At 41.8% G+C, this 25,846-nt stretch overlaps 2 protein-coding genes across 2 annotated transcripts in view; one reads left to right on the forward strand and one right to left on the reverse strand.

Annotated features, from left to right (window-relative positions):
• Positions 1-20,566, forward strand: part of LOC139280847 (ADP-ribosylation factor-like protein 8B-A) — a 121,223-nt gene extending 100,657 nt beyond the window's left edge. The window contains exons 5-7 of the mRNA XM_070900595.1: positions 1,651-1,718; positions 2,913-2,983; positions 15,603-20,566. Of these exons, the coding sequence (XP_070756696.1) occupies positions 1,651-1,718; positions 2,913-2,983; positions 15,603-15,652 (189 nt within the window). The 3' untranslated portion in view covers positions 15,653-20,566. The remainder of the gene's footprint in view (positions 1-1,650; positions 1,719-2,912; positions 2,984-15,602) is intronic.
• A 1,161-nt stretch (positions 20,567-21,727) lies between these two features.
• tmem229a (transmembrane protein 229A) lies at positions 21,728-22,819 on the reverse strand. The gene has a single exon (XM_070901718.1). It carries the CDS (start codon positions 22,817-22,819, stop codon positions 21,728-21,730), a length of 1,092 nt encoding a protein of 363 aa, XP_070757819.1.
• Between the last annotated feature and the right edge of the window lie 3,027 nt (positions 22,820-25,846).

Below are 25,846 nucleotides of genomic sequence, written 5' to 3' on the forward strand. Positions count from 1 at the left end.
TGGATATAGTGGATAGCAAGGGCCTATTTCAATTGGTGGAAGGGTCTATTACAAGGAGGCATAGTTTTAAGGTGGTTGGTGGAAGGTTCAGAGGGGATTTGAGGTGGGGGGACCTTCTTCACGCAGGGGTTATGGGGATCTGGAACTCACTGCCTGGAAGAGTGGTGGATGCAGAAACCCTCACCACATTTAAAAGATGGTTGGATGGGCACTTAGTGCTGTAACCTGCAGGGTTACGGACCTAGTGCTGGTAATTGGGATTAGACCGGATAACCTCTTGTTGGCCGGTGCAGATACGATGGTAAGTACTACAGGGAATTGAATACGGCCAGTGTGATCTCTTATACTAGTTTCTATCTCCTGGATGGGTCGGAGAGGAATTTTCACAGATTTATTTTCCCCAAATTGGCCTGGTTTTTAATCTGGTTTTTGCCTCTCCCAGGAGATCACGTGGCTCAAATTGGGGTGGAGTACAGCGTGTTTGTGTAAGGGGTGTCGCAGTTGTGTTGGTTAGGCTGGGTGCTCTTTACCTTTCCACCATTGTTCATTGTTGATAGGTTTATATGTAACCTTCAGGGTTGCTGACCGAGGGCCGTGCGGCTCTTTGTCGGCCGGCGCAGACACGATGGGCCGAAATGGCCTCCTTCTGCACTGTAAATTTCTATGATTCTATCTACTGGTGGGATATGGGCTCACACCTGCATTTGTTCTCCTGCCTCCACATTGAGCTCTGATGCATTGAGGAGATTCCAATCTGCAAAGGGGGAAGTTCAGATGGCCAATCTTGGTGGCCAAGACCAGATGCAGAATGGCGTTGCTGGAAGCTCTATATTGGGAGCCAAAGTGGACAGCTTTGGTGATGCCGATGTTAATTCTGGCTCAGAATTAGGTGTTGCCAGCATACATATGCCTAACCCAATGCCTACAGAGGATGTTGCGGGGCAGCACACAGATGAGAAATAGCATGACAAATATGCCAGTGTGAATTTTTCCAATCATTATTAATGGCTATCTAAGAGAAACTCCAACCATTGTTAAAACTTATCGACAGAATTGTGCTATGGCCCATACTGTCTGCGACTGCTGGCCTCATGAAGGACACATCAGTGGCAAAGCAAAGAGATTCTTTTTCTTGCTGAGCCCAGAGTCGAAAGACAGTGTTCAGTGCATTGTGCCACCCACTTTCTCCTCTCTCTGGCATGTTTAATGTTTAAGATATGTGTCCATCATTAAACATATCTTTGGCTAGATCAACATGACTGCGCCAGCTGTTCTATTTTGTGTTGACTGACAGTGAGATACTGAATGAACTCCTAGTTTCAGATCCAGCAAAAGGATCATAAAATTTTATTTTAGGGGCAGTGTAAATAATCATAAATTCCAGGGAATAAGTTGTCTCCCAGTTTTTATACTCTAAGTGCCATTCTCTCTTTCTTGAGTACAACCTGCACTGCATACTTGCTTTTACGGTTCTACACATTCACCTGAATAATACAGGAATTATTATAATTACAAAACAGTTTGTGCATAAAGAAGGGTTTGACCACCTAAATCAGCACAGTCTCTGTGGAAAGGAAAACCAGCAATACTTTACAGACTGTGCAGAAAGTTCTCCATTCAAATAATCACTTTGGGTTTTTGTTTTTATAGGTCTTAGTCTTGGGAAACAAGAGAGACCTTCCGAATGCCTTGGATGAGAAACAGCTGATTGAAAAAATGTAAGCCATTGTGTTTTCTTGGATGTATTGGTGTGTGGTAAAAGTAGTGCTAAAGGCTTTAGATTTGGATAGCAACATATGTACAATAATCTTACACAAGCTGGGATTTTCCATTTTGCCAGAATGGTGGGAGTGGGAGTTCCACCCATCCTAGACCCCTGCTGATTTTTTTTTGGGGGGGGCGGTGGGGGGGGGGGGGGGGAGGTCAAGCTATGTTGCATCTTTTAGGCAGGCTCCCTAGCCTCTGTTGTGGCCAATGAGTTGTAGACAGGGCGGGATTTACGGCAGGACTCGCAGCAAACAGTCTGTTTTACAGCAAACAAAATCTATACTCAACAAACCGAGGCCATTTAACCAGTGCACTACAACAAAGTCTACAGAGTCTAATTAAAAAGAGTCTCTACGAACTACAGTAAGCAGAACTCGTGACCAAAACTACACTAACGTGTCCCGATTTAAAAACAGGGTGATTTCTACAACAAAATCCAGTGAGTGGAGGATAGTTACATAATATAAGTTGTGTGCGTAAAATCAATCCCAGTCACTTACAACAGTGTGGTCTCCAGGCTTGATTGTCAGGGGAACTACTCAATCATCTCCATTCCTGCCGGGAATAGTGGTGTCACTATATACAGCCCTGTCGGCAAGCCTACCACAGAATAGACCGAGGTTGGTTATGATAAAGTCTCGGGCACTTGCCACGATGCAGAATGGCTGGCAGCTTCCAGGGTTGGGCACAGGAAGATATTTTAACAAATTATAATAGCCTTGCCCTGTGCAGTCAATTATCCGTAAAAGTTTAAAAGACTTATGATCAGGAACACATGGCCATACTTAATGCCCAGCATTACTAAAATGTAAATGTCGGGAATAAGTCAGATGACAAATTCTCCTCATTTGAATTTAATAACAAATTGCCTGTCCATATTAGGGTGGGTGAATTGTATGTCAGAAGCAGTGGATGAGCACGGAACGGGTCCTGAAGAAATTCCCACTCCGAGACCATAACTCCACGAGAAAATCTAGACCACAGTATCCATAGTAACAGCCTGCACAGTTCCTTCTCAAAATAAACTTGATGGAATCAATAGCAGTAGTGTGAAGTAGAAAATGATAGTTAATATTGAAATACATTTTCTTGGATTTTTGTGTCACAAAATAATGTACTGTGTTCTGTATATCTTTATTCTATAGGAACCTATCTGCGATCCAGGATCGAGAAATCTGTTGTTATTCAGTGTCCTGCAAAGAGAAAGATAACATAGGTAAGTGCATCCAGTTCTATACCTATATTGGGCATAGAATGAAAACTTCAGCACCATAGACAGCTCTATGTAGTATAATGCTCTCTCAGATACAATACCGATTACCCTGAGAGAAACATTCATTCTGGGTGGTTTTGGGCCGCACTGCTCTGCCAACACTGTCCACTACTCCTGGATCATTCTGGAGAGCAAAACTAATACCGGCTTCATTTCTTCAATATTATCTCCTTAAACCCCTTTTCCCTGCTCCCTCCATGCTCACCTACAAGTGTGAGGAGCTCATGAACTACTTTGTCTCTAAGATTGTGACTATTCGTTCAGCTAACCCCCCCCCCCCTCCCTTCCCCTTGCCCACTAAGCCAAGCCTCTCCCAGGCTCTCTCCCCTCTGCCCTAGCTGGAACCCACGTCTGCCCTACTTTCTCTGCTATCTTCCTTAATGTCATCTCAGATATACATTTTGTGCATGAGAACCACCTCCTGCTCCCTTGATCCCATTCCCACTAAATTGCTGGCCAGCACTTCCTTCTTGGCATCCACGCTAGCTGACATTGTAAATGGTTCCATCTCCTCAGCTACTATTCTCCACCTCCTGGCTGTCGTCATTAACCACCTGCTCAAAAAGCCCACCCTTAATTCCTCTGTCCTTGCAAAACTACCACTTCATCTCCAACTGCTCTTTCCTCTCTAAAATTCTTGAACGTGTTGTCGCCTCCTAAATCCGCGCCCATCTTTCTGCAACTCCATGTTTGAAACTCCCCAATCAGGTTTCTGCCTCTACCACAGCACCAAAATGTCCCTAACAGAAGTCACAAATGAAATCCTCTGTGACTGTGACCATGGTGCATTATCTCTCCTTGTCCTCTTCAACCTCTCTGCAACCTTTGACATGCTCGACCACACCCTCCTCCGTCAACATCTTTTTTCCAATCGTCCAGCTCAGTGAAATTACCGTCATTTGGTTCCACTATTACCTAATCGATTGTAGTCAGAGCTTCTCTTGCCACATGAGCGCCATTACCTCCACAGTCCCTAATGAGCTATCTTTGCCCCGCTATTCCTGATCTATATGTTACCCTCTGTCAACATCATTCACAGACATGGTCAACTTCCACATGTACACTGATGACACCCAGTTCTATCTCTCCACCACCTCTCTTGACTCCTCCATTGCCTCTGTGCTGTCAGACTGCTTGTCCGATATACAGTTGAGGATGAGCTGCAATTTCTTCCAGTTAATCATTGGGAAAACTGAAGATATTATCTTTGGTTCCCATCCCAAGCTCGACACCGTTGCCACCGATTTCATCCTGCTCCCTGGCTTTTTATCTCTGGCTGTTTACAGTCTTGGCATCCTATTTGATCCCAAGCTGAGCTGCTCCCCCCCCATGTATTCGCTATCACAAAAATTGCCTGCTTCCATCTTTGTAACATCGCCCACCTCCACCTCCGCCTCTGCCTCAACCCATCCATACTGAAATCAGGATCCACGCCTTTGTCACCTTCAGGCCACACTATTCTAATGCTCTCCTTAGCTAGCCTCCCATCATCCATACTCTGTAAACTTGTGCTTATCCAAAACTTTCCTGCCCATAACCTAGTCCGCACCAGGTTATCTCCTTAGGCAGTCCCTCGGAGTCGAGGATGACTTGCTTCCACACTAACGTGAGGTCTAAGATAGCTGAAGAGTCCAATGCGGGAACTATTGTCTCTGTTACAGGTGGGGCAGGTGGTGGTTGAAAGGATGGGTGGGTGGGGTGCTTGGTTTGTGGTACGCTCCTTCCGCTTGACTTGACTTCCGTGTGCTCCCGACGAAGAGACTCAAAAGTGTTTGACGCCTTCCCGAATGCTTCTTCTCCACTTTGGGGATGTTAAATTTTTTCAAGGAGGCTTTGAGGATGTCCTTGAAGCGTTTTCTCTGTACTCATGGGGCTCGCTTGACGTGACAGAGCTCAGAGTAGAGTGTCTGATTCGGGAGTCTTGTATCTGGCATGCGGACTACATGGCCTGCCCATCGGAGCTGATTGAGCATGGTCAATGCTTCGATGCTGGGGATGTTGGCCTGAGAACACTGACATTGGTACACCTATCCTATCACCACTGTCCTTGCTGACCTACATTAGATCTTGGTCCCCCAAAGTCTCCAATTTAAGATTATTAACCTCTTATTTTTAAAAACTTGCCTCTCCCTATCTCTAACTCTCTCCAGAGTCCCCTTGTCCAACTCTCCATTCTTCCGATTCGGGCCTCTTCCCATCACCCCACCATTGACAGCCATGTCTTCAGCTGTCTCGGTGCTACACACTGTAGTTCCCTTCCTAAACCTTTCCACCTCCCTCTCCTTTTAGACTCTCTGAAGCACCCATCTCTTTGGAAGACCTTTTGGTCACCCTTTATAATATCTCCTTCTTTGGTTCGGTGCCATTTTTATTTGGTTACGCCTCTGTGTAGCTTGTTGAGGTTTTTCTACATTAAAGATGCTATATAAATGCAAGTTGTTACTGCTCAATGCCATTGCATTTTCAAATGAAATGCCAACTAATAGAAGTGGTTAAGTATAAATATTTTTTTTAATTGAGTATATAATACAATGAATAGGTCTTATTCTGTTTCATATTTTAATAATTAGCAATTCTGCTAACAGTAAACATGAAATACAATATTATCCTCATGTTTGTCTCTAAATGTTACATTTTAATGAGGAAAATTAAATGGAGAAAGTATTATCCTTCCCATCTTGCACCAACAAGTACCATTTGTTGTAATATGTGCACATATTTCCCTGTAGCATGATTGTATCGACAAATGTTTTTATTAACCTCTTTGAACAGACAGTAGTCAATCAAGAGGTTATCATAATTGAATACACTCCAATTAAAACATTGATAAATGAGCATTCAAAATATATTTCATACTTGAAAGCCTTTGTGGCACTGCACGCTTGTGAGATGCAGGCATGTACCCATAACTCTCCACTTTAGCTGTGGTGTCTTATAGAATCATACAACACAGAAAGAGGCCATTCGGCCCATCGAGTCTGCATCAGCTCTTTCGAAGAGCAATCCAGTTAGTCCCACTCCCTCTGCTCTTTCCCTATATCACTGCGATTTTTTTTCTCCAAGTATTTATCCTATTGAAGGCTACTATTGAATCTGTTCCTACCACCCGATCAGGTGGTGCATTCCAAATCCGAACCACTCATGTAAAAAAAGGTTTTCCTCATGTCGTCTGAGGAGGGATTGAACAGAACCTAAAGGGAGAAAGAGAAAACTAATGGATGAGTTGTCAAAGGATTACATGTGCCTCCCAGCATCTGGTTAAACAGTTACATTAGCACAGTAACGTTTCTTTCTCATCTTCTGCGTGAGCAATGGTGCGCTGCATGGGGCCATTTTTTCCCCCTCTCCTTTCTAAACTCCTGTGTCATGCTTTTTTCCTGACTGAGGCTGGGGCACTGGGGAAGCAGCAATATAGCTGCCAGCTAGGAAATATGAGAGTAGTCCTTTTTTCTCTCATACAGAAGCACGTGGTCATTATACTGTTCCACCCCCTCCTTAGCATAGCAAAGGAAAAACAAAACAAAAGAAATATGTTTCAAAACTTATATGGAGCATAACATGCTGATGAAAAATTGCTGCTGTATTATTCTATTTTTTTTCCTTCTGTTGTCCTACTTTCTCACTTTACTCTTTTCTCAAAGCCAGCTACTGTCGGGTAGAATTTATATTGGCACTGAAGTTAATGGCAATAATATGGGCAATTTCTTGCACACCAGAGTGAAATTACATTCATTGTTGTGAATTAGAAAATTGTGGTACCTTTTATAAATATTGATTTTAAATCTCATGCTGCCATTTCGGAAGAGAAATAGCTGCACATAATCCTGCAAATTAAAGATGCCATGTTCTTCTGTATCTTTCTTCTTTCAATATACCCCTCCACCCAAAAATAAAGCTGTCCAAAAATTCAACAGGGCATGAAGGCTTTCTGTGTACAGTGCCTGGAGACATGAATTCATCATAGAAGTAAACTAATTAAATGGAAGCATTGTACGGTCTCAGATGATGGTATTAATTGACTTGGGCTGAAGCCCACAATGTTTGTGCAGCCTCAGCAAAGTGAGAAGGCCTCTTCTGTGCAGCTCTCTGCCCCCCCCTGCATTTTCCCTTTGTAGCAGCAACGCAATCCCCCTAGGCGACCAATGGCAAAGTGCACGAAAGAGCAGTGAACAAGAGGTTGCATTTCAGTGATCTGAATGAATATGTTCATAATGGGCTGGAAATGTTTTGCCGAGTTATTGCATTTAATCGGAAAGAGGGAAAATATAAAATATGACAGCTATGGTGAATGACATACAAAAACAGAACTCTAGTTTAGTGAACTGCAATATTATAAAGACCAAACTACATGATAAAGGGCTAAATCAATGCCGAAACGCATTAATAGATTTATAGCATAAAAGCAAAATACTGCAGATGCTGGAAATCTGAAATAAAAACAGAAAGTGCTGGAAATACTCAGGTCTCCTGTCACTTTAATTGTCCGCTCCACTCCTACTCTGATTTCTCCGCCCTCGGCCTCTTGCACTGTTCCAATGAAGTTCAATGTTAGCTCGAGGAACAGCACCTCATCTTTCGTTTAGGCACTTTGCAGCCTTCTGGACTCAACATCGAGTTCAACAATTTCAGACCATAACCCCTGTCCCTATTTTTTTTCTTCTCTCTTTCCCACGGCAGCTGTTGATGATTCTGCCATTTCCATTTACACCCTATCTAGACTCATCTTTTGTTTCTTAACTTATCCCATTACCATTTCCTTTTGCCTTGCACCATCATCCCTTTAATCTCTTCTGCCTTCCATCCTATCATAGACCTTCCCTTTTGTTCTTTCCTCCCCTCCCCCCTTTCCCTGCCCCTACATTTGTTTAAAAACCTGTTACACCTCTAACTCTTTCCAGTTCTGACAAAGGGTCATCGACCTGAAACATTAACTCTGTTTCTCACTCCACAGATGCATCCTGACCTGCTGAATATTTCCAACACTTTCTGTTTTTATAAATAGATTTATAGCATTGTATCTTAATTTGTAGTATGCAGATTCTAAAATGTCACTGAAGCATACAGTGAAAGTTTACAGTTTGGACTTAAGAGCATGCAAAGTGAAGTGTGGTTGTGTGTATCACTAGAAACATAGGTGTGAAACGGTCTTGCAGCTTGCCTGATATCGTGTTAGATGTACACCATGATATGTTTCTGAGCTACTCATACCAGAAAGATTCAATTCTAGGTTTGTCCTCAGTTAGGCAATCTCATCCATGGCAGCAATTGGATGCCAGAATGTGCTTTTGTGCACATTAGGTTAGCGTAGTATTGAGCTAGACATAGTTGCCTAGCCTGACTAACACTTGCTATCTAGACTTGCATATGAAGAATGGCCATTTTGGTGAAATATCAGGAGGCAGCCAGCACCAATTGAAGTGTGCCCTAGCAACAGTTACCAATTAAAGGAAAGCATGGGAAATAATTGGGAGTGGCAGAGGGGTTGGCAAGACCTTTGCCTAGTTAATTTTAAAATGAAATTATTGATTTTTGATATTTACTGTTGGAGTTTTAAAAAAAACAATGTACAGAGCTGTGATCTAATTGTAATCTTTCATTTACAAAGTTAAGTCCGAGTGTCACAAGAATATTATTCAGTGGGACAACAGGATCCCTGATCTTAGTTGTACTGTGATCAACGATCTACAACAAATTATAACACTTTTTTTTTTTTCCCCCTTTTTTCATATTTGTTGACACAATTTGTGCTATTTTTTAAGTTGCATTTTGCAGAATTTATTTAACACTAAGAGGCAGAAATTCAACTTGAACGGTAGGGCAAAACGGACAGTATTGCATGGGCTGCCCATTCTACACCCTGCCCAATATTCCAATTCCATTCACTTCAGTATCGGGCGGGGCATATAACATGGGGCCAATGTAATCCCGCCCATTATCCGCTGCTGCCCAAGACAAATTTCTACCTCTGAATGTTTTAAAATCTCAATTCTGAGTTTAGTTTCAGCACTCTATTAGGTGCTGATCAATAAACACATTTCTGATGGTGATCCTTTCAGATTTTCTCTGCACCTTGCCAGTCCAAAGTGTGCTGCTTTCATAGCTAAAGTTTAAATGTCAGCTTGGTTCGGTTGCTGGGATTCTTGCCCGAGTCAGAAGGTTTATGGGTTCAATCTCACTGTGGATTTGACCACATAATCTATATGAACTGCTTAGTCTTTCATTGTCATTGTGCTGTCGTTCAGATGAGACATTAAACTGAGGTCCTGTCTCCTGTCCAGCTGCTTGGGTAGGTGTAAAAGATCCAATGGCACTATTCGAAGAAGAACAGGGAATTCTCCCAATGTCCTGGTCAACATTCCTCGTTCATCCAGCATCGCCAAAACAACTCCCCGCCCCAGATTATCTGATCATTCATTTGCTGATTGTGGGTTATTACATAACAAAACAATCCATTCCTAAGCATCCAGAGCTTTGAGCATGGAGCTTGGTGAGGACAAGAGTTGGGTGCATTTGCTAAACAGAGTGAATTGAAAACGGAGTGAGGATTTTTTTTAAAAGAGGAATTTGATGAAAGTGATAAGTAGATGCAGAGGGGGAAGGAGGCACTAAGTAATTTAAACCAAGGAGCACCAGTAAATATATAAATAAATAATCTGTAATTAATTAGATCCAAGGGAATTGAATTAAAATTAGCTAAGAGGAATAAAGAGATCAGAAATGCATTAAATAAAACTGGTATACATAAATAATGGGAGTTAATGGGATATTAAACAAAAACCTATATATAACATAAGATATACATACACACTATAAATACACACATATATGATGAGACAGCTAAGATCTGTTGCCTGAAATTCTTGTGCCATATGGGAATTCCAGGATGCTCCATGATGTCATGCATAACCACGTATGCAGCAAGTGCCTCAGAGTTACTCGAACTCAAGCATAGGATTTCTGAGCTTGAGGAGGGGCTGGAGTCACTGGAGGGCATATGGGAGGCTGAGAATTTCCTGGATCTCACTGTCCAGGAGGTAGTCACCCTGCAGCATCAGAGAGTTCAGGAGGGTAGTAAATGGGTGGCTATCTGGCAGGTTAGGAAGAGGCAGGCAGTACAGAAAAAATCCTCCGGGAGAGTGGCACTCTCAAACCAGTTTTCAATACTGAATACCAGTGAGGGTGACGACACCTCAAGCGACTGCAGTCTAGAGCACATCCACGGCACTGTGGGGCAGATGACTGCATGGGCGGGGGGAGCTCCGTTAAGTGTAAAAATGCAGTTTCCGTAGCAAATTCGATAATCAGGAGAATAGACGGGCATTTCTCGCATGGTGTATTTATTCCCTGGTGCCAGGGTAAAGGACATCATTGGGAGAAGGGACCGGTGGAAGTTGTGGTCCATGTTGGAACTAATGACGTAGGTTGGAAAAGGGTTGAGGTCCTACAAGCAGTGTTTCAGGATCTCAAAGGTAGTCATCTCTGAATTACTCCCAGTGCCACATGCTCCTGAGTATAGGAGCAGTAAGATAAGACAAGTTAATGTGTGGCTGGATAATGGTGCAGGAGGGAGGACTTCAGATTCCTGGGGCATTGGGGCCAATTCTGAGGCAGGAAAGACCTGTACAAGATGGATGGGTTGCACCTCAACAGAGCTAGGATGAATGTTCTCTTGGGTAGATTAACTAGTGCTGTGGAGGAAGGTTTAAACTAATTTGGCAGTATTGATCACAGATACTGTTACAGCAGTAGCTAAGGATGATGTATTTGAAGGTTCAAAGTCAGAATCTATTTGGTCAGAATTAAGGAACAATAAAGGAGCTATTTCACTACTGGGTGTGTTCTATAGTCCACAAAATAGTGGAAAGAGATAGAGGCAAATTGCAGAAAGATGCAAGAACATTAGCGTAGTGATAATGGGGGACTTCAATTATCCTACTGGGAAAATAAGTGTAAAGGGCAAAGAGGGGAAGAATTCCTAAAAATTTGTTTGAAAACTTTCTTGATCAGTATGTTTCCAGCCCAACGAGAAAGGAAGCAGTGCTGGAGCTAGTTCTGGGGGAATAAAATGGGGCAAGTGGAGCAGCTTTCAGTGGGGGACACGTTTGGGGGAAAAAGTGATCACAATGTCATTAGGTTTAGAGTAGTTATAGAAAGGTCAAGGAAAAATCAAATTTGAAAATACTCGAGACTGAAAGAGCTAATTTCAGTGAGTTGAGAGGGATCTGGCCCAGGTGGATTGGAGTCAAAGATTGACAAGTGCAACAGTAAAGTTGTACGACAGCAAATCCTTCAAAGAGGAAATGGTTCCCACCGGGAGAAAGGAAGGGCATGCACAGCTAGAGCTCCCTGGATGACTAAAGGTATAGTAATTAAATGGAACAGAAAGTAGAAGTTTATGATGAATATCATTTAGAGAACCAAGCTGAATAAATAAAAGAATAGAGGAGAACTGAAAGAGAGTTTTTGAGAATAGATTAAACGGGAACCCAAAAGTCTTTTATAAACATAAATAGTAAAAGAATAGTCAAAGGGCGTGGCGATTAGGGACCAAAAAGATCATCTTGTGGAGGCAGTGGGCATGACTGAGGTACTAAATAAGTACTTTGCATCTGCCTTCATTAAAGAAGAGGATGCTGCCAATGTCACAGTAAAGGATGAGGTAGTAGAGAAATTGGATAGGATAAAAATAAATAAAGAGGAGGCACTTAAAAGATTGGCAGTGCTCAAAGTAGAAAAGCCACCTGATCCAGATGGAATGCATCCTAAGTTGCTGAGGGAAATAAGGGTGTAAGTTGTGGAGGCTCTGGCCACTATCTTCCAATCCTCCTTGGAAAAGGGAGTGGTGCCAGAGGACTGGAGGATTGCAAATGTTACATTCCAAAAAGGGGAGAGGGATAAACCCAGCAATTACAGGCCAGTGAGCTGAACGCAGTGGTGGGGAAACTTTGAGACAATAATCCAGAAGAAATTAATTGGCATTTGGAAAAATATGGGTTGGTAAATGAAAGCCAGTATGGATTTATTAAAGCCAGATCATGTTTGACTAACTTGTTATTTGATGAAGTAGTGGAGAGGGTTGATGAGGCTAGTGCGGTTGATGTATATATAGACTTACAAATTGCATTTGATAAAGTACCACTTAATAGATTGGTTAGAAAAATTGAAGCCCATGGGATTAAAGGGGCAGTGGTTGCATGTGTACGTAGTTGGCTAAGGGACAGAAAGCAGAGAGTAGTGGTGAGCGGTTTTTCAGACTGAAAGGGTGTGTTCTGTGATGTCCTCTAAGGGTTGGTGTTGGCATCACTGCTCTTTTTGATATATATTACATTACCTGGACTTGGGTATACAGGGCATAATTTCAAAGTTTGCAGATATCACGAAACTCAGAAATGTAGTAAACAGTGAGGAGGATAGTAACAGACTCCGGGAGGGCATAGACAGACTGGTGAAATGAGCAGACACATGGCAGATAAAATTTATCAGAGAAGTGTGAAGTAATCCATTTTGGTTGAAGAATGAGGAGAAGCAATATAAAGTAAATGACACAGTTTTAAATTCCCTTCTTCAGTGAAGACAGATGGAACAGAGAGACCTGGGGGTGTATGTACGCAAGTCTTTGAAGGTGGCAGGACAAGTTGAGAAGGCTGTTAAAAAGGCAAATGGATCCTTGGCTTTATTTATAGAGGTATAGAGTACAAAAGCAAGGAAATTATGCTCAAACTTTATAAAACACTGGTTAGACCCAGCTAGAGTATTGTGGCCAATTCTGGGTACCACACTTTAGGAAAGATGTCAAGGCCTTGGAGAGGGTGGAGAGGAGATTTACTAGAATGGTACCAGGTAAGAAAGACTTCAGTTACATGGTGAGACTAGAGAAACTGGGATAGTTGTTCTTCTTGGAGCAGAGGGGATTATGGGAGATTTGATCGCGGTATTCAAAATCATGAATGGTTTTGATAGAGTAAATAAGGAGAAACTGTTTCCAGTGGCAGAAGGGTCAGTAACCAGAGGTCACAGATTAAAAATAATTGGCAAAAAAAACATATGCGACATGAGGAAAACAAAATTTGTGCAGCGAGTTATAATCTGAAATGCACTGGATGGTGGAAGCAAATTCAATAATAACTTTCAAAAGGGAATTGGATAATTAATTGAAGGGGGATCATTTTCAGGGCTATGGGGAAAGAACAGGGGAGTGAGACTAATTGGATAGCCTTTTTAAAGCGATGGGAAGAATGGCCTCCTATGTTCTTTCTTTCCTCCTTTTAAATATGAGAACTGAAATGTATACCGAGTACTTTTTGGTTTATTTGACTCATAAAATCTACTTTTGTTTGATCCCATAGAAAATCTTCTGAACTTTAGCTACTTCCTTGCATTTCCCCATCATGATCGTTAGCTGTTCGATGATATTTCATTGGATTTTCAGTAGATTTTTGACAAGGTCACCTGATATTTTGATTCACTTCACACTGGAAACTACACATGAACATGTACATATTCTCTCTATATAGGTTCATTTATCATTACATTTCTTTTCCTTTTCTTTCTTGAACAATACTTTTTATGGAGAGCTATTTCTTTCGGTGTATGAAATCACTATTGCCTCCCAAGCAACATAAACTGCTAGCAAGAGCACTATAAGCCAGTGCCACTCTAAGCCAACAACCAGAGGGTTTTCACAAAGCTATTCAATCCCTGGGTCTAAAGGAGAGGTGATTGGGGGCGAGCGGCTCCTTAAGTGTCCAAAAAAAAATCCATATTTTGCCAGTATGTCAATATATATTTTTTGGTATTAGTCAACTTATCATGCTTTTCTGTTACTCTGAAACAATAGCTCATCGGTATTACAGGTACAACGTCCAAAATCCGGCAACTTCGGGACTGAGACCGTGCCGGTTTTTGGATTTTCCGGATTTTGGACCTTGCTGTTGGTGTTCCTCGCCACCCACCGATCCCCTCCGCTCCTCACTGCCTGCTGATTCCCGCGGCCCCTGGCGCTGTGTTTTTTTTGTGGTTTTTACCTCTTTCCACGTTCCCCCGCTGCCCAATGTCGCCATCTTGACCGCCTCAAAAATGTCCAGTTTTGGGACAATTCCGGTTTTCGGACAGCCGGATTCGAGACTCACTTATTTTAAATGGTTTACTACCAGCCGTAAAATAAAAACACTAGACTATTTTCTGCAAAAGATGAATAGTTTTTTTTCTTCGGGTAGCTTACACTGTCTTGGAAGTTAGGACAGGAGCCCTTCAGAGTGTCTCCGTGTTTTCAGGTGACCCTTGCTTCACACATAAATGTTTGCGAACCACAGTGCATGATTACAGGCTGTAGGGGGAGGGAGAGAAATCGTGCTCCAATTTGATCCCTAGCCTCTGCTCGCTGCCTCCTTACAGCAATGCGGCATAGATTGAGAACTCAGCAGAACAGAGGAAGGCAAGAGGTTCCCCTCCCCCACTCAGTAGTGTCACATGATAGTGCTCCAGTGTGCTGTGCCACTACTTCTTTTCTGAGGGTTTTTAATGCGGCTCTTTTTCATGTTTATGGTAGTTTTAGAATTTACAAAAAATAAAATTAAGCTGCTTATGGAGCAGACAAAATCTCTTAAATCTTCAGACACTGGCAAATATCTGACAATACTCCAAACACTAATCATGAAATATTTCCAATCTATCCTCCTGCAGGTATCCTTCTGATGACCTTTTGCCCTGCAGCATTGGTGGTAATAGGAGGGTTTTTTTGTTGCTGAGGCTGGATAATTAATGTTTCATATTTAAAATTTGCCAAAAAATAGAAAATGGCTGTTTGTAAACTATTTAATTCCATTTGACTGCTTGTCAATGGAATTATGAAATATATATTCATACCAGATCTGCTTAGGACCAAACTCTTTGGTTTTAGATTACATACTGCTGATTCTGGGCTGAGCCGAGATGAGCTCCAAAGGACGGTCCGCGGGCAGGCTTTTATTCTTTTCTCCCACTTTTAAATTATAAATGACATTTGCTTGCTGCTTTCTTTACAACCAACATAAAGGAGCAAGCATTGAAGAATGGAAACGTAATTGTATGAAACCATTTTCTGAGTGCACGAGTGCTTGAGTATACAATAGTAGAGGTGAATCATTGTTTAGTATGTATAATACTTAATTTACAGCTCAAGTTTAGGAGCTGCTCATCATGTTTGCATATGTGTGAATTTCACCAAGTACTGCATCGAGTGGGGACTCGCTATCAACCATTGTTAAGTCAACCTCATTTATCTATTTAGATTTTATAATGGTTGCAATTATTGTGAAAAATATGCTGCTTTAAAGAAAGGCACCATCAGCACTTTACTAAATCCTTCCATTTTCATGAATAGCTTTGTCTTTGGACAAATAAAACACTTGAAGCATAGTACATTACGTTTAAAACCCTTCAGGCTAGAGTACTTGCGTATATTGAGGAATTTCAAGGACAAAGTAATCCTGATATGGATGTAATCAATTATCTTGCCTCTTATTTATGAAATATGAATAGTGACGAGATGCTGTAATCTGTATCTTAAATTGTGTCCTTGCAGACATTACACTACAGTGGCTTATTCAGCACTCCAAATCGAGGCGTTGCTGAGGTTGGTCTCGCTTTGCAGAAGATTGTAAACAGCCTACCCATCCTACGTACGTTGGAAAGAAGTATGGATGAGCAAAGCCTATCTCAGCTGGGACTGAGTCTTTCAACCCCAGTTCCTGTTAATATGGACCTCCTAAGATTTCTTCTTTGTGTTCCTCTGACTTTAGGTCTTTTTTTTACATTTAAAGCAAAAATTTATTTGTGCCATTCAACAATAATGCAGAGTAATCATAAACCATTTCTGTAAGCCTCAGACACATGGCTTCATTATTTGAATGATGCCTCTAAGAAAAAAAACTTTAAAAAAATAACTGCCTATAACCTTTTTAACAGGCTGCTATCCTGGTTGTGTGTTTTTCATTTTGCATGTGATGTATTCATATAGTGCAGTATTTCTATGTAAGATTACCGATCAAAAATGCTCCAACCTATTGAAAATAACTACAGATTGCTTGAACACCAGTGAAGATGTGCTCCTGCAATATTTAAAAATAATCGTATTGAGACAGTGTGAAGACAGGAGCAGGCTAGCAGGATTTTGTTGATTGGTAGGGAATTTTGACACCGATATGGATTGCACTTTAATACTAACACTGAAGATAACTCTCTCAAATCCCCTCCCCCGAGCACCATCTACATCCATAGGGTGGCAAGAAAATCCAACGAGCTTTTTCTTAATTTAATTTTCTTTACTCTTTTTTACATTATTTGCATTCATAAAGATGTGAGCCATAAACGTAACCTGACAAGTTGCTATTACATTGAAGGAAGACTGGAAATTGATTTTATTGCATGTCAGTGTAGTGCACCATTACCAGTTTTGTCTTGTATTCCATGGACCTCAATATGAGAACAGCACCAAATAGGCCGACCATTAATGTTTTAATAGATACGGGACACTTGACAACATCAGACACCTCAAAGTGTAGCATAGTGGCATCAGGATAAGAGCAAACTAGAAATGCATCCAACGATTATTTGAAAACCAGTGCAGTCTGATGGTCACAGCGTGCCCCAAGTTGGTATTTTACATAGTGAGAAGGAAGTTTTAGTACAGTTTGATGCCAACATTGTCTTTAGATGAGATTCCACTACATCATTCGAACAAGACTATAATCAAGGTCTATTCGATACGGCTGTGTTCTTTTACAGTAACAGACACGCTGCTCTTCACTTCACATTTTGACCCCTGTATTTTCTTCCTCTGGGAAGTCTTGAAAGAACCTTTAATTTGTGGTAACTGTATGGAGCACATGTGACCTGCTTGTCACTATATCTTAGTCCCTGTGATTTTTTTTGTGATGGAATTACCTGAAGGAGCATAGGTATACTGATGACCCAAAAAATAAGAATTTTATTGTCAATGTAAACATTGATTCTTGTGCTTGACTAGCAGCTATTCAACAGTGCAAAAAGTGAATTGAATACATTCTAAACCTTTAATTTTTTTCTGTCCAGCCTATCTTCTTGCAGGTGTCTTTCAGCAAAGATTAAACAAAACTTTCATTTATATAAGACCTTTAACCTGTTTTTGGTGTTAATTGAGGGATTAATATTGGCCAGGGCACCAGGAGAACTCTTTCGCTCTTCAATTTGCATAATCGTGCCTTTTATCTCCACCTGAACAAGCAGGGCCTCGGTTTAACTTCTCAATCAAAAGACTGCACCTCAATTAAGTGTCGGCCTAGATTATGTGCTCAAGTGGAGTGGGCTTTGAATCTTATAACATTCTGACTCCGAGGCACTTGGCCAAACTGGCATTTGATGAACTGCTGAGTGCAGTAGTTTAACCCTTGCTAAGTGACAGAGGTTTTGTATTTTAAAATGAGAGATGCAAAAGATTACTGAAAACATACATAGCATTTCTGATTCCAGTTTTTCCAGTGCTAAAAATGGAATTCTAAAATGTGTTTGTTATAAAAAATATTTAGTGGAGCAAACCCCTCCAATTCTTCTTTCCCAATAGTGAAATACGATTATCATCTAATTTTTAAAAATGATCGACCTTGCAACTTAATTGTTACATTACTATAAACTTTGAAAGCATAGGGTGATTTTACATTTTACAGTAGTTTTCATTTATTTTATGTACCCTAAATAGTAAGACAGTTATTTTAAAAGTTGCGATTTATTAAAAGGGATACAGTCTTTTTGAACAATTTTACAAAGCTGAGGCATTGTTATAGAAATAGTACTAGCAGAAGTTAAGAACAAAAATTCAATTTTTTTGAGAGTCCGAAGCCAATTCCTATCCCCCAAGCAGAATCTAGGGACTAGTGGTATTTTATAAGGTACAGGGAAGAGAATACTTTATGCATTTACGGTGTATCTTATTTTATATAATAGATCAATCAACTTTTTGTTTCCATGGCAATTAAGTAACACTTGATTTGATTACTTGGCATAACAGCAACTTCATGCCTGAAACACCACCAACTCTTCAAAATAACTGGCTCTGTTGTAATTGAAATTGAATTTTATTAATACTTTCTGTTGTAACACGTGATATTTAAACTGAATATATCTGTAGGATGTAGGGTTTATTACTCATCAGTCATGGACTCTGACACCTGCATGTTGCTTTTGCAGGAGAACTGCATATCCCACATTTTCTCATTGTGTTATCTATTTAGAACCATATTTTAAATTGCCTTATCAATGAGACATGTATATTAACCGTATAAAGGTAAAAAATGAGACATAGCTCTAATAAGCTCTGATCGCTTGTCTGGTGTATTTAAAAAAAAAAAAAACTGGCTATTAGTAATTTGCATTGCAACTGTTGTGCTGTCGCAGTTGTATTCAGTTTAGGAATGTGGGCTTTTGACAATATATTAATGCATTTTTAGTCAATAGAATCATAAGCATTCAATCTAATCTGCCATATTGGTGTGGTAATTCGCATTGTTCGACTGCAGGGAATGGAATAGGTGATCCCATTATGCAATATACAAATTTTCTTCAAATTTCCAATTACCATTAATATTTTTTCAGAAATGGTTAGGTTTAATGTGCAATAACTTCTGGAGTATCCACATTATTAACTTCTGGAGTATCCACATTATAAACTCCCATACACAGTTCTGTGTGGCAGCTGAGGTATCAAAATATTTCTAAATAAAAACACCATCTGGTGAGAGAGATGGAGAAAGGGTTGGAGGAGCCTCATGTGGAGCATAAGCACCGGCATGGACCAGTTGGGCCAAATGGCCTGTTGCTGTGCTGCAAATTCTATGTAATTTTTCCAGAGCTTGGGGGTTGGCACTAATTGGATAGTTCTTTCAAAGAACTGGCACAGGCACAATGGGCTGAATGGCCTCTTTCTGTGCTGTATAATTCTAACCAAGAGTTGAACATATTTTAAAAATCGGTAGGCACCTTTTCTTAATCAGTTTTTATTCGGAAAATGTTTTGGCCTTCTGATGCTCAGTATTCCATACTATATACAACAGTAATATGACTGGGTACCTCAGACTAACGGTGCTAACTGGAGCAATTTGATCTTTGTAAGTACACTAAATCATTTTTTTATTTCCTAGAGATAGAGACATTGTAGTAAGGTGTGGTGTATACTTGCCAACTGAAATTAAAAATTCTACGACATCTTAATGAAACGTAATGTCATTGAAAATTGAGATGAATCTGAAGTGCTGTTTTGTTATAACTGGACAAACCCATACTTTTAAATGAGATTTGCAAACCTGATTCTTGTAGTTTAATTCTTCAATTCTAAAAAACTGAATGTTTTACAGGATTGCTCTGACAAAAGGTAAACTGTTAATCAACAGAAACAAACCTATTCTGGATATGATGAACTAATTTATGGAACTGTGGATTAGACAAGATTCATGAGCAAAATAATCGGGTATGCTTTTCAGTACCGAATAACATGACATTGAATGAATCTGCTGCTGTCGGTGTTGTTTAACATCATACATTCACTATCCAGTCATTGCAAGCAGTGGTTGGCTGTTAATTTACAATGCGGTAATACAGTCTCTGGGTTCAAATGACAAATCACTCTTACTGTTGTTTATGTCATTTGAACCCTCGTCTTGTAATTCAAGGACAGGCAACTAGCATCCTGAAACTATGTCAGCAGTGATCAGCAAAATTACATTTCTTGTTGGCACCTTAAAACTTTATGGTGAATGTGTATTGGTCACAAAGATTACATTTCTTGTGTGCACACTTTTAAAGTGAAGCAATCCGTATAGGATGTTGCATTAAACTAGAACAACTGGTAGTATTGATCATTTATAGTGTACGTGAGGCTTAGACGTTATCCACATGTTTCAGAAGATTGGTCTCAAATTTTACTTCAGAATTAAAATTAAAACATTTTTCTGATACCTGTAACTTTTTTCACCTGTGTGCTTCAGTGCCAAGGTGTCTGCCCCACTTGAACTCTTTGGATGTGGGCAGAGGAAGGGAGAGGGGAATACAGCATTGCAAGCCACAATGCCAAAACAGTGTTGCCACTTGTAATGCATAAATCTCTACTTAATCCATTAGAATTCTCAAATCAGCAGAATATGTAAGCCCTGAGTCTCCTGCAATGAGAAGCATGGCAGCACCAGTACAATGCAGACTTCACACTACTATTTCAGTTATGTATAATAATGTTTTAAATATGAAATAAATGTATGGATTACTTTTTGCTTATGCTGCCTGACACACAAGTGTACAGATTTAAACTGTGGCCTTAGCTTAGCATGTTTACAGTCTTTACCAGTAAGTACTTGTTTTATTCTCTGTACTGTACTATATGCAAAGGTGAAGCCAAGATTGTAGAGATTTTTAACAAAGTATTGTAATAACTCAATACTGCAGTGACACATGGCTGTTATTAAACAATGTTGTGAACAAAATTATATATACTTCAAATAAAATCACAACAGTACAGTAATAAAATTGAACTTGTGTGGTTAACATATCAGTCGCAGGAACAATGAGAATGTTCTTCAGTACAAGGGCAGAGTTCAAATCCATATATTTAAGGAGGTATTTTCACAATCCACATCTGATGTGTTTTAATAAAATTAATTTCGTGTCTAGGTAATGAGAACAATTAAACATTAAATAAAAACTAATGTACATACAGCTCTTCCAACGGGAATTCCAAATCATAACATTCAACATATTAAAGTGAAAGTGTGGCCCTTATCACAGAGAGGGGTCTTTCATTGATTGAAAAAAATAATCGTCCATTCCATTGGCCACTAAATGTGGCTGATTAACTATAAATACTGCGAAGTACATACAACACATGCTACAGTACAGGAGTAGGAATCAGTCATTGCAGTATTCACTGTCAAATTCAGATAAAGTTGTGACAGTCGGGTTTGTACCACACCAGTCATTTAAATCCTGTTGGGACTCAGCTTTGCCTCATCCCCCAATTAAATCAATGACGTGGTTTTAAAAAGGTCTCGTGCAGCGCCCTTTCGTACTGAATAGATACCGATCGGTAAATTTTAAAAATAGAAATTGATTTTTTTTTAATTGAGCCGTTAATCTCAATGGCCAGAAGTAAGTGATTGCCAAACCGAGTTTGAATTTCAGCAGCGGCCAGGTTAGCAGTGATCTTCCTGCAGAGGCCCATGAATGGCTATTTGTAAAATTGACCGGCCGAGCATAGCTTGAGTTTTGCAATGCCATCACAAGCAACGCTTGATGTTGAACCTATGTTAATGTGGTGTTTAAACCGCAAGCACATTCGAATTGAGAGCAGAACTATAGCCTTGACAATCTTGTTCTTCAGAATTTAATATTTTGGTCATAAATGGGACCCCAGTATACTTTTGCAAAGTATAGTGTGTATGTGTGAGTGAGTGAATAGCAGCTCATGACCAAGCTCTTTCAATTTGAAGATTGTTACAAATGAAAGCATGCATCCACCGCAAAGCGGGCTGTATTCAGGTTGCGAGTCGTTATTTGACCGCTCTCTTCATAGATTTATCCAAAACTAAAATATCCAACCGTAACTTTGCATCGTATATTTAAAAAATATCCCCATCGCTGTTGAAATCTCCATTAGTTTCAGATATATTAAAAATAAGCTTGGAGTCCCAGTCAAGCTGTTCTGCTTTTCGCGTTGGTAAAGAGTGTTTTGGAGCTTTTGCTCTTGGCACAGTGCACACGTAGCAACACGTTAGACAAGACGTCCTGGTAATAGCTGAGCAGGATCCATCCCGGCAAGTACATGAGGGTGATGAGGCCCATGAAGTTGAGCGGGTAGTGCGAGTAATCCCAGGAGCAGGCGCCGTAGTGCCGGAGCGCCAGTCCCCAGGTCAGCTCCCAGGTGTAGATGAAGACGATGTAAATGGGCAGCCGCCGCCAGGTGGGCCAGCCCAGGCGATGGTGTAGGTAGAAGTAGAGCTTCTCCACCACGAAGCTGCAGCTGCCGTACATGAAGAAGGACCAGAGCGACGTGTGGCCCAGCAGCGTGCGGTCCGACTTCTCCACCAGGTTGAAGACGGCGGTGAAGAAGATCTCGTCCAGGAAGCCGTGCATGCCGTAGAAGACGAAGCGCAGGGAGTCGGGCAGCCCCTGGGGCGGGGAGGAGCGCTCGGCCGGCGGGCTGTGACCCCCGCCTCCTCCTCCTCCTCTCTCGGGGCAGTGGCACTGCAGCCGCAGGAAGCGCTTGAGGAAAAGCTGCGAGTCGTAGAGGGCGAGCAGGTAGTGGAGCAGCACGGTGAGCAGCGAGGAGCCCGAGGCCGGGCCGGCCACCAGCCTGCTCACCAGGGTCTGCAGGCCCACGTACACCGAGGGGTAGAGCACCAGGTGGAAGACCAGGGGCCGCCCTTGGAAGTTCCTCTTCTGCAGGTAGAGCTTCTCCAGGGCGAAGTGGGCGAGCGAGTGCACGACACCCAGGTAGGGTGAGGAGAAGCCCAGCATCTTCAGGTCGCTGGTGTGGACGAAGCGCTGCGCCGAGGACAGCAGCACGTCCAAGGTGATGCCGTGCATGCCGTAGAAATACAGGCGCATCCAAGTGGGCAGCGAAGGGCTGGGGCGGCCGAGGCTTTCAGCACCGGACAGATCCTTCAACCGGGAGGAGGGGAAGGGCGAGGAGGGAGGCGAGGAAGGCAGCCGGCTCTTCTTGCTGCTCTGACCGGGGCGCTCCGAGGACAGGAGCCGCTGAGCGTCGCGTCGCTTGCTGTTCATGATCTTGCAGCTTTGCAAATCCGTTCCCCCCCCTATACACACACACACACAGCGCCTCCCCCCTCCAAAGAGAGATTAAAATTAAAGCCTGCTCTTTGCAAAGAAATACACTTTTTTAAAACAAACAAATAATGTGCAACAGCAACCGGTTTAAGGACTAGCTCATCTCTTCCCCCCTCTCTCTCTGCCCTCTGCAAAGGTTAGGAGCTTTGGTTGAACATCCAGCCCCAGTTACCTAACAGCAGCAACCTCGCCGTATGCAGCAGTACCAGCAAATGCAGACGTAACGTCTCCACTCACCAACCGAACACGTCCCACCTCAGACGCTGCCATTTTAAAGCTGCATGCATGCAGTTTCCCCCTCCTTCCCCTAAATAACCCTCGCCGCTCCTCAAGATCTCTTCCCTCCGCCCCCCCCCCCCCTCTATTTAAAACCGCTAGTTTTGGCAAGTTTAACATTTTAATACATTGGAAATTGTTCTGTGCAGCTTGACAACAATAGGCATGAAATGCAACATTCTCCCCACTTTGCACCATTTTTGTGCGCATTTTTTGTAAAGTCTCCCCCCCCCCCCACCCCTATTTAAAACGTGCGAAACGATCCCCTTCCTCATCTTCATCTGTCGCTCCGAGCAACCCCGGCCCTTCGCGACCAGCAGCAGGAGAAGTTTATATAAACAAAAACCCAGGAGAAGTGTCAGGGTGCCGATTGTGTGGAGCTATCGGAGTGGAGAATAAATCCCACGGATTGTGGGGAAATAACCCCCCGCCCCCGGGAAATGTATCTGTTTAATTTCACCTGTCAAACATTCACAATGTCATTTTATCCCAGGGACTTTCGATCAAGTGGCAATCCCGGAACTCCTGCAGTAAACAAGAATAAAAATGCGATGCGCTTACTTTTTGCCTCATGCAGATTACATAGTACAGGTACTTCATGTGGGACGTCCGATGGTCGTGAAAGCTGCTATATAAATGCAAGTCGTATATTCTAAAGATGGAAATATGCAGGCGAGAAATTATTGTTGACGCTATCAGCCATTGCATGCTTAACGTTTCTAAGGTTCATCTGCTCATCGAACGGAGGTGTGAACTGTTTATTTTAAAAGGGTTGCCACATTTGTTAAACCAGCAGAGGAATGTTATATACACGCATTAAGATTTGCGTGTTAGTTCCCAGCCTTTTAATAATCTGGACACAATTTGTAGAACTGAAACACAGTTAAAGTCGGATTGGCAACTCTCTGTCACAGGACAAAAGTTTAAAAAAAACTTTGTTCTGATTGCCAAAGACTGGACACCATGCATCAATACAATTGCTTTTTGCAATCACTTTGTCAATATTCTGTATATACAGACTTGCTCTTTTCAACTATTTACAAAATGATAAATGTCATGTTGAAAAATGTTTAAAAAAAAAGGAAATTGTTGTTGGATTACGTAGTTGGATCTGGGAAGTGTGACTGTGCAGATGTTGGTTGGTGAAGCCCTCTGTGGTTAACCAGCTTGCTGAAACTCGCTGTCTAGGCTCATTCATGAAATATGGCCACTGGGGCCTCTCTCTCTCTAAATCCCATTGTTTGTGGGGTAAAACCTATATTTTTCCAATGAACAGAACAATGAGAGTTCAGTTATTTGGGGGTCAGCAATCAGAAGTTGTCTCACTTAGAAACATAGAAAATAGGTGCAGGAGTAGGCTATTCGGCCCTTCGAGCCTGCACCGCCATTCAATAAGATCATGGCTGATCATTCCTTCAGTACCCCTTTCCTGCTTTCTCTCCATACCCCTTGATCCCCTTAACCATAAGGGCCATATCTAACTCCCTCTTGAATATATCCAATGAACTGGCATCAACAACTCTCTGCGGCAGGGAATTCCACAGGTTAACAACTCTCTGAGTGAAGACGTTTCTCCTCATCTCAGTCCTAAACGGCCTGCCCCTTATCCTAAGACTGTGTCCCCTGGATCTGGACTTCCCCAACATCGGGAACATTCTTCCCGCATCGAGCCTGTCTAGTCCAGTTAGAATCTTATATGTTTCTATGAGATCCCCTCTCATCTTTCTAAACTCCAGTAAATAAAGGCCCAGTTGATCCAGTTTCTTCTCATATGTCATTCTAGCCATCCCTGGAATCAGTCTGGTGAACCTTCGCTGCACTCCCTCAATAGCCAGAACGTACTTCCTCAAATTAGGAGACCAAAACTGAACACAATATTCCAGGTGAGGCCTCACCAAGGCCCTGTACAACTGCAGCAAGACTTCCCTGCTCCTATACTCAAATCCCCTTGCTATGAAGGCCAACATACCATTTGCCTTCTTCACCGCCTGCTGTACCTGCATGCCAACTTTCAATGACTGATGAACCATGACACCCAGGTCTCGCTGCACCGCCCCTTTTCCTAATTTTCCGCCATTCAGATAATATTTTGCCTTTGTGTTTTTGCCCCCAAAGTGGATAACCTCACATTTATCCACATTATACTGCATCTGCCATGTATTTCCCCACTCGCTTAACCTGTCCAAGTCACCCTGCAGCTTCTTAGTGTCCTCCTCACAGCTCACACCGCCACCAAGTTTAGTGTCATCTGCAAACTTGGAGATATTGCACTCAATTCCATCATCTAAATCATTAATATATATTGTAAAGAGCTGGGGTCCCAGCACTGAGCCCTGCGGCACTCCACTAGTCACTGCCTGCCATTCTGAAAAGGACCCATTAATCCCAACACTCTGCTTCCTGTCTGCCAACCAGTTCTCTATCCACGTCAGTACATTACCCCCAATACCATGCGCTTTGATTTTGAACACCAATCTCTCGTGTGGGTCCTTGTCAAAGGCCTTTTGAAAGTCCAAATAGACCACATCCACTGGTTCTCCCTTGTCCACCCTACTAGTTACATCCTCAAAAAATTCCAGAAGATTTGTCAAGCATGTTTTCCTTTCATAAATCTATGATGACTTGGACCAATCCTATCATTGCTCTCCAAATGCGCTGCTATTTCATCCTTAATGATCGATTCCAACA

This window comes from Pristiophorus japonicus, chromosome 15 (genome assembly GCF_044704955.1).
Source record: "Pristiophorus japonicus isolate sPriJap1 chromosome 15, sPriJap1.hap1, whole genome shotgun sequence".
Classification (NCBI taxonomy): domain Eukaryota; kingdom Metazoa; phylum Chordata; class Chondrichthyes; family Pristiophoridae; genus Pristiophorus; species Pristiophorus japonicus.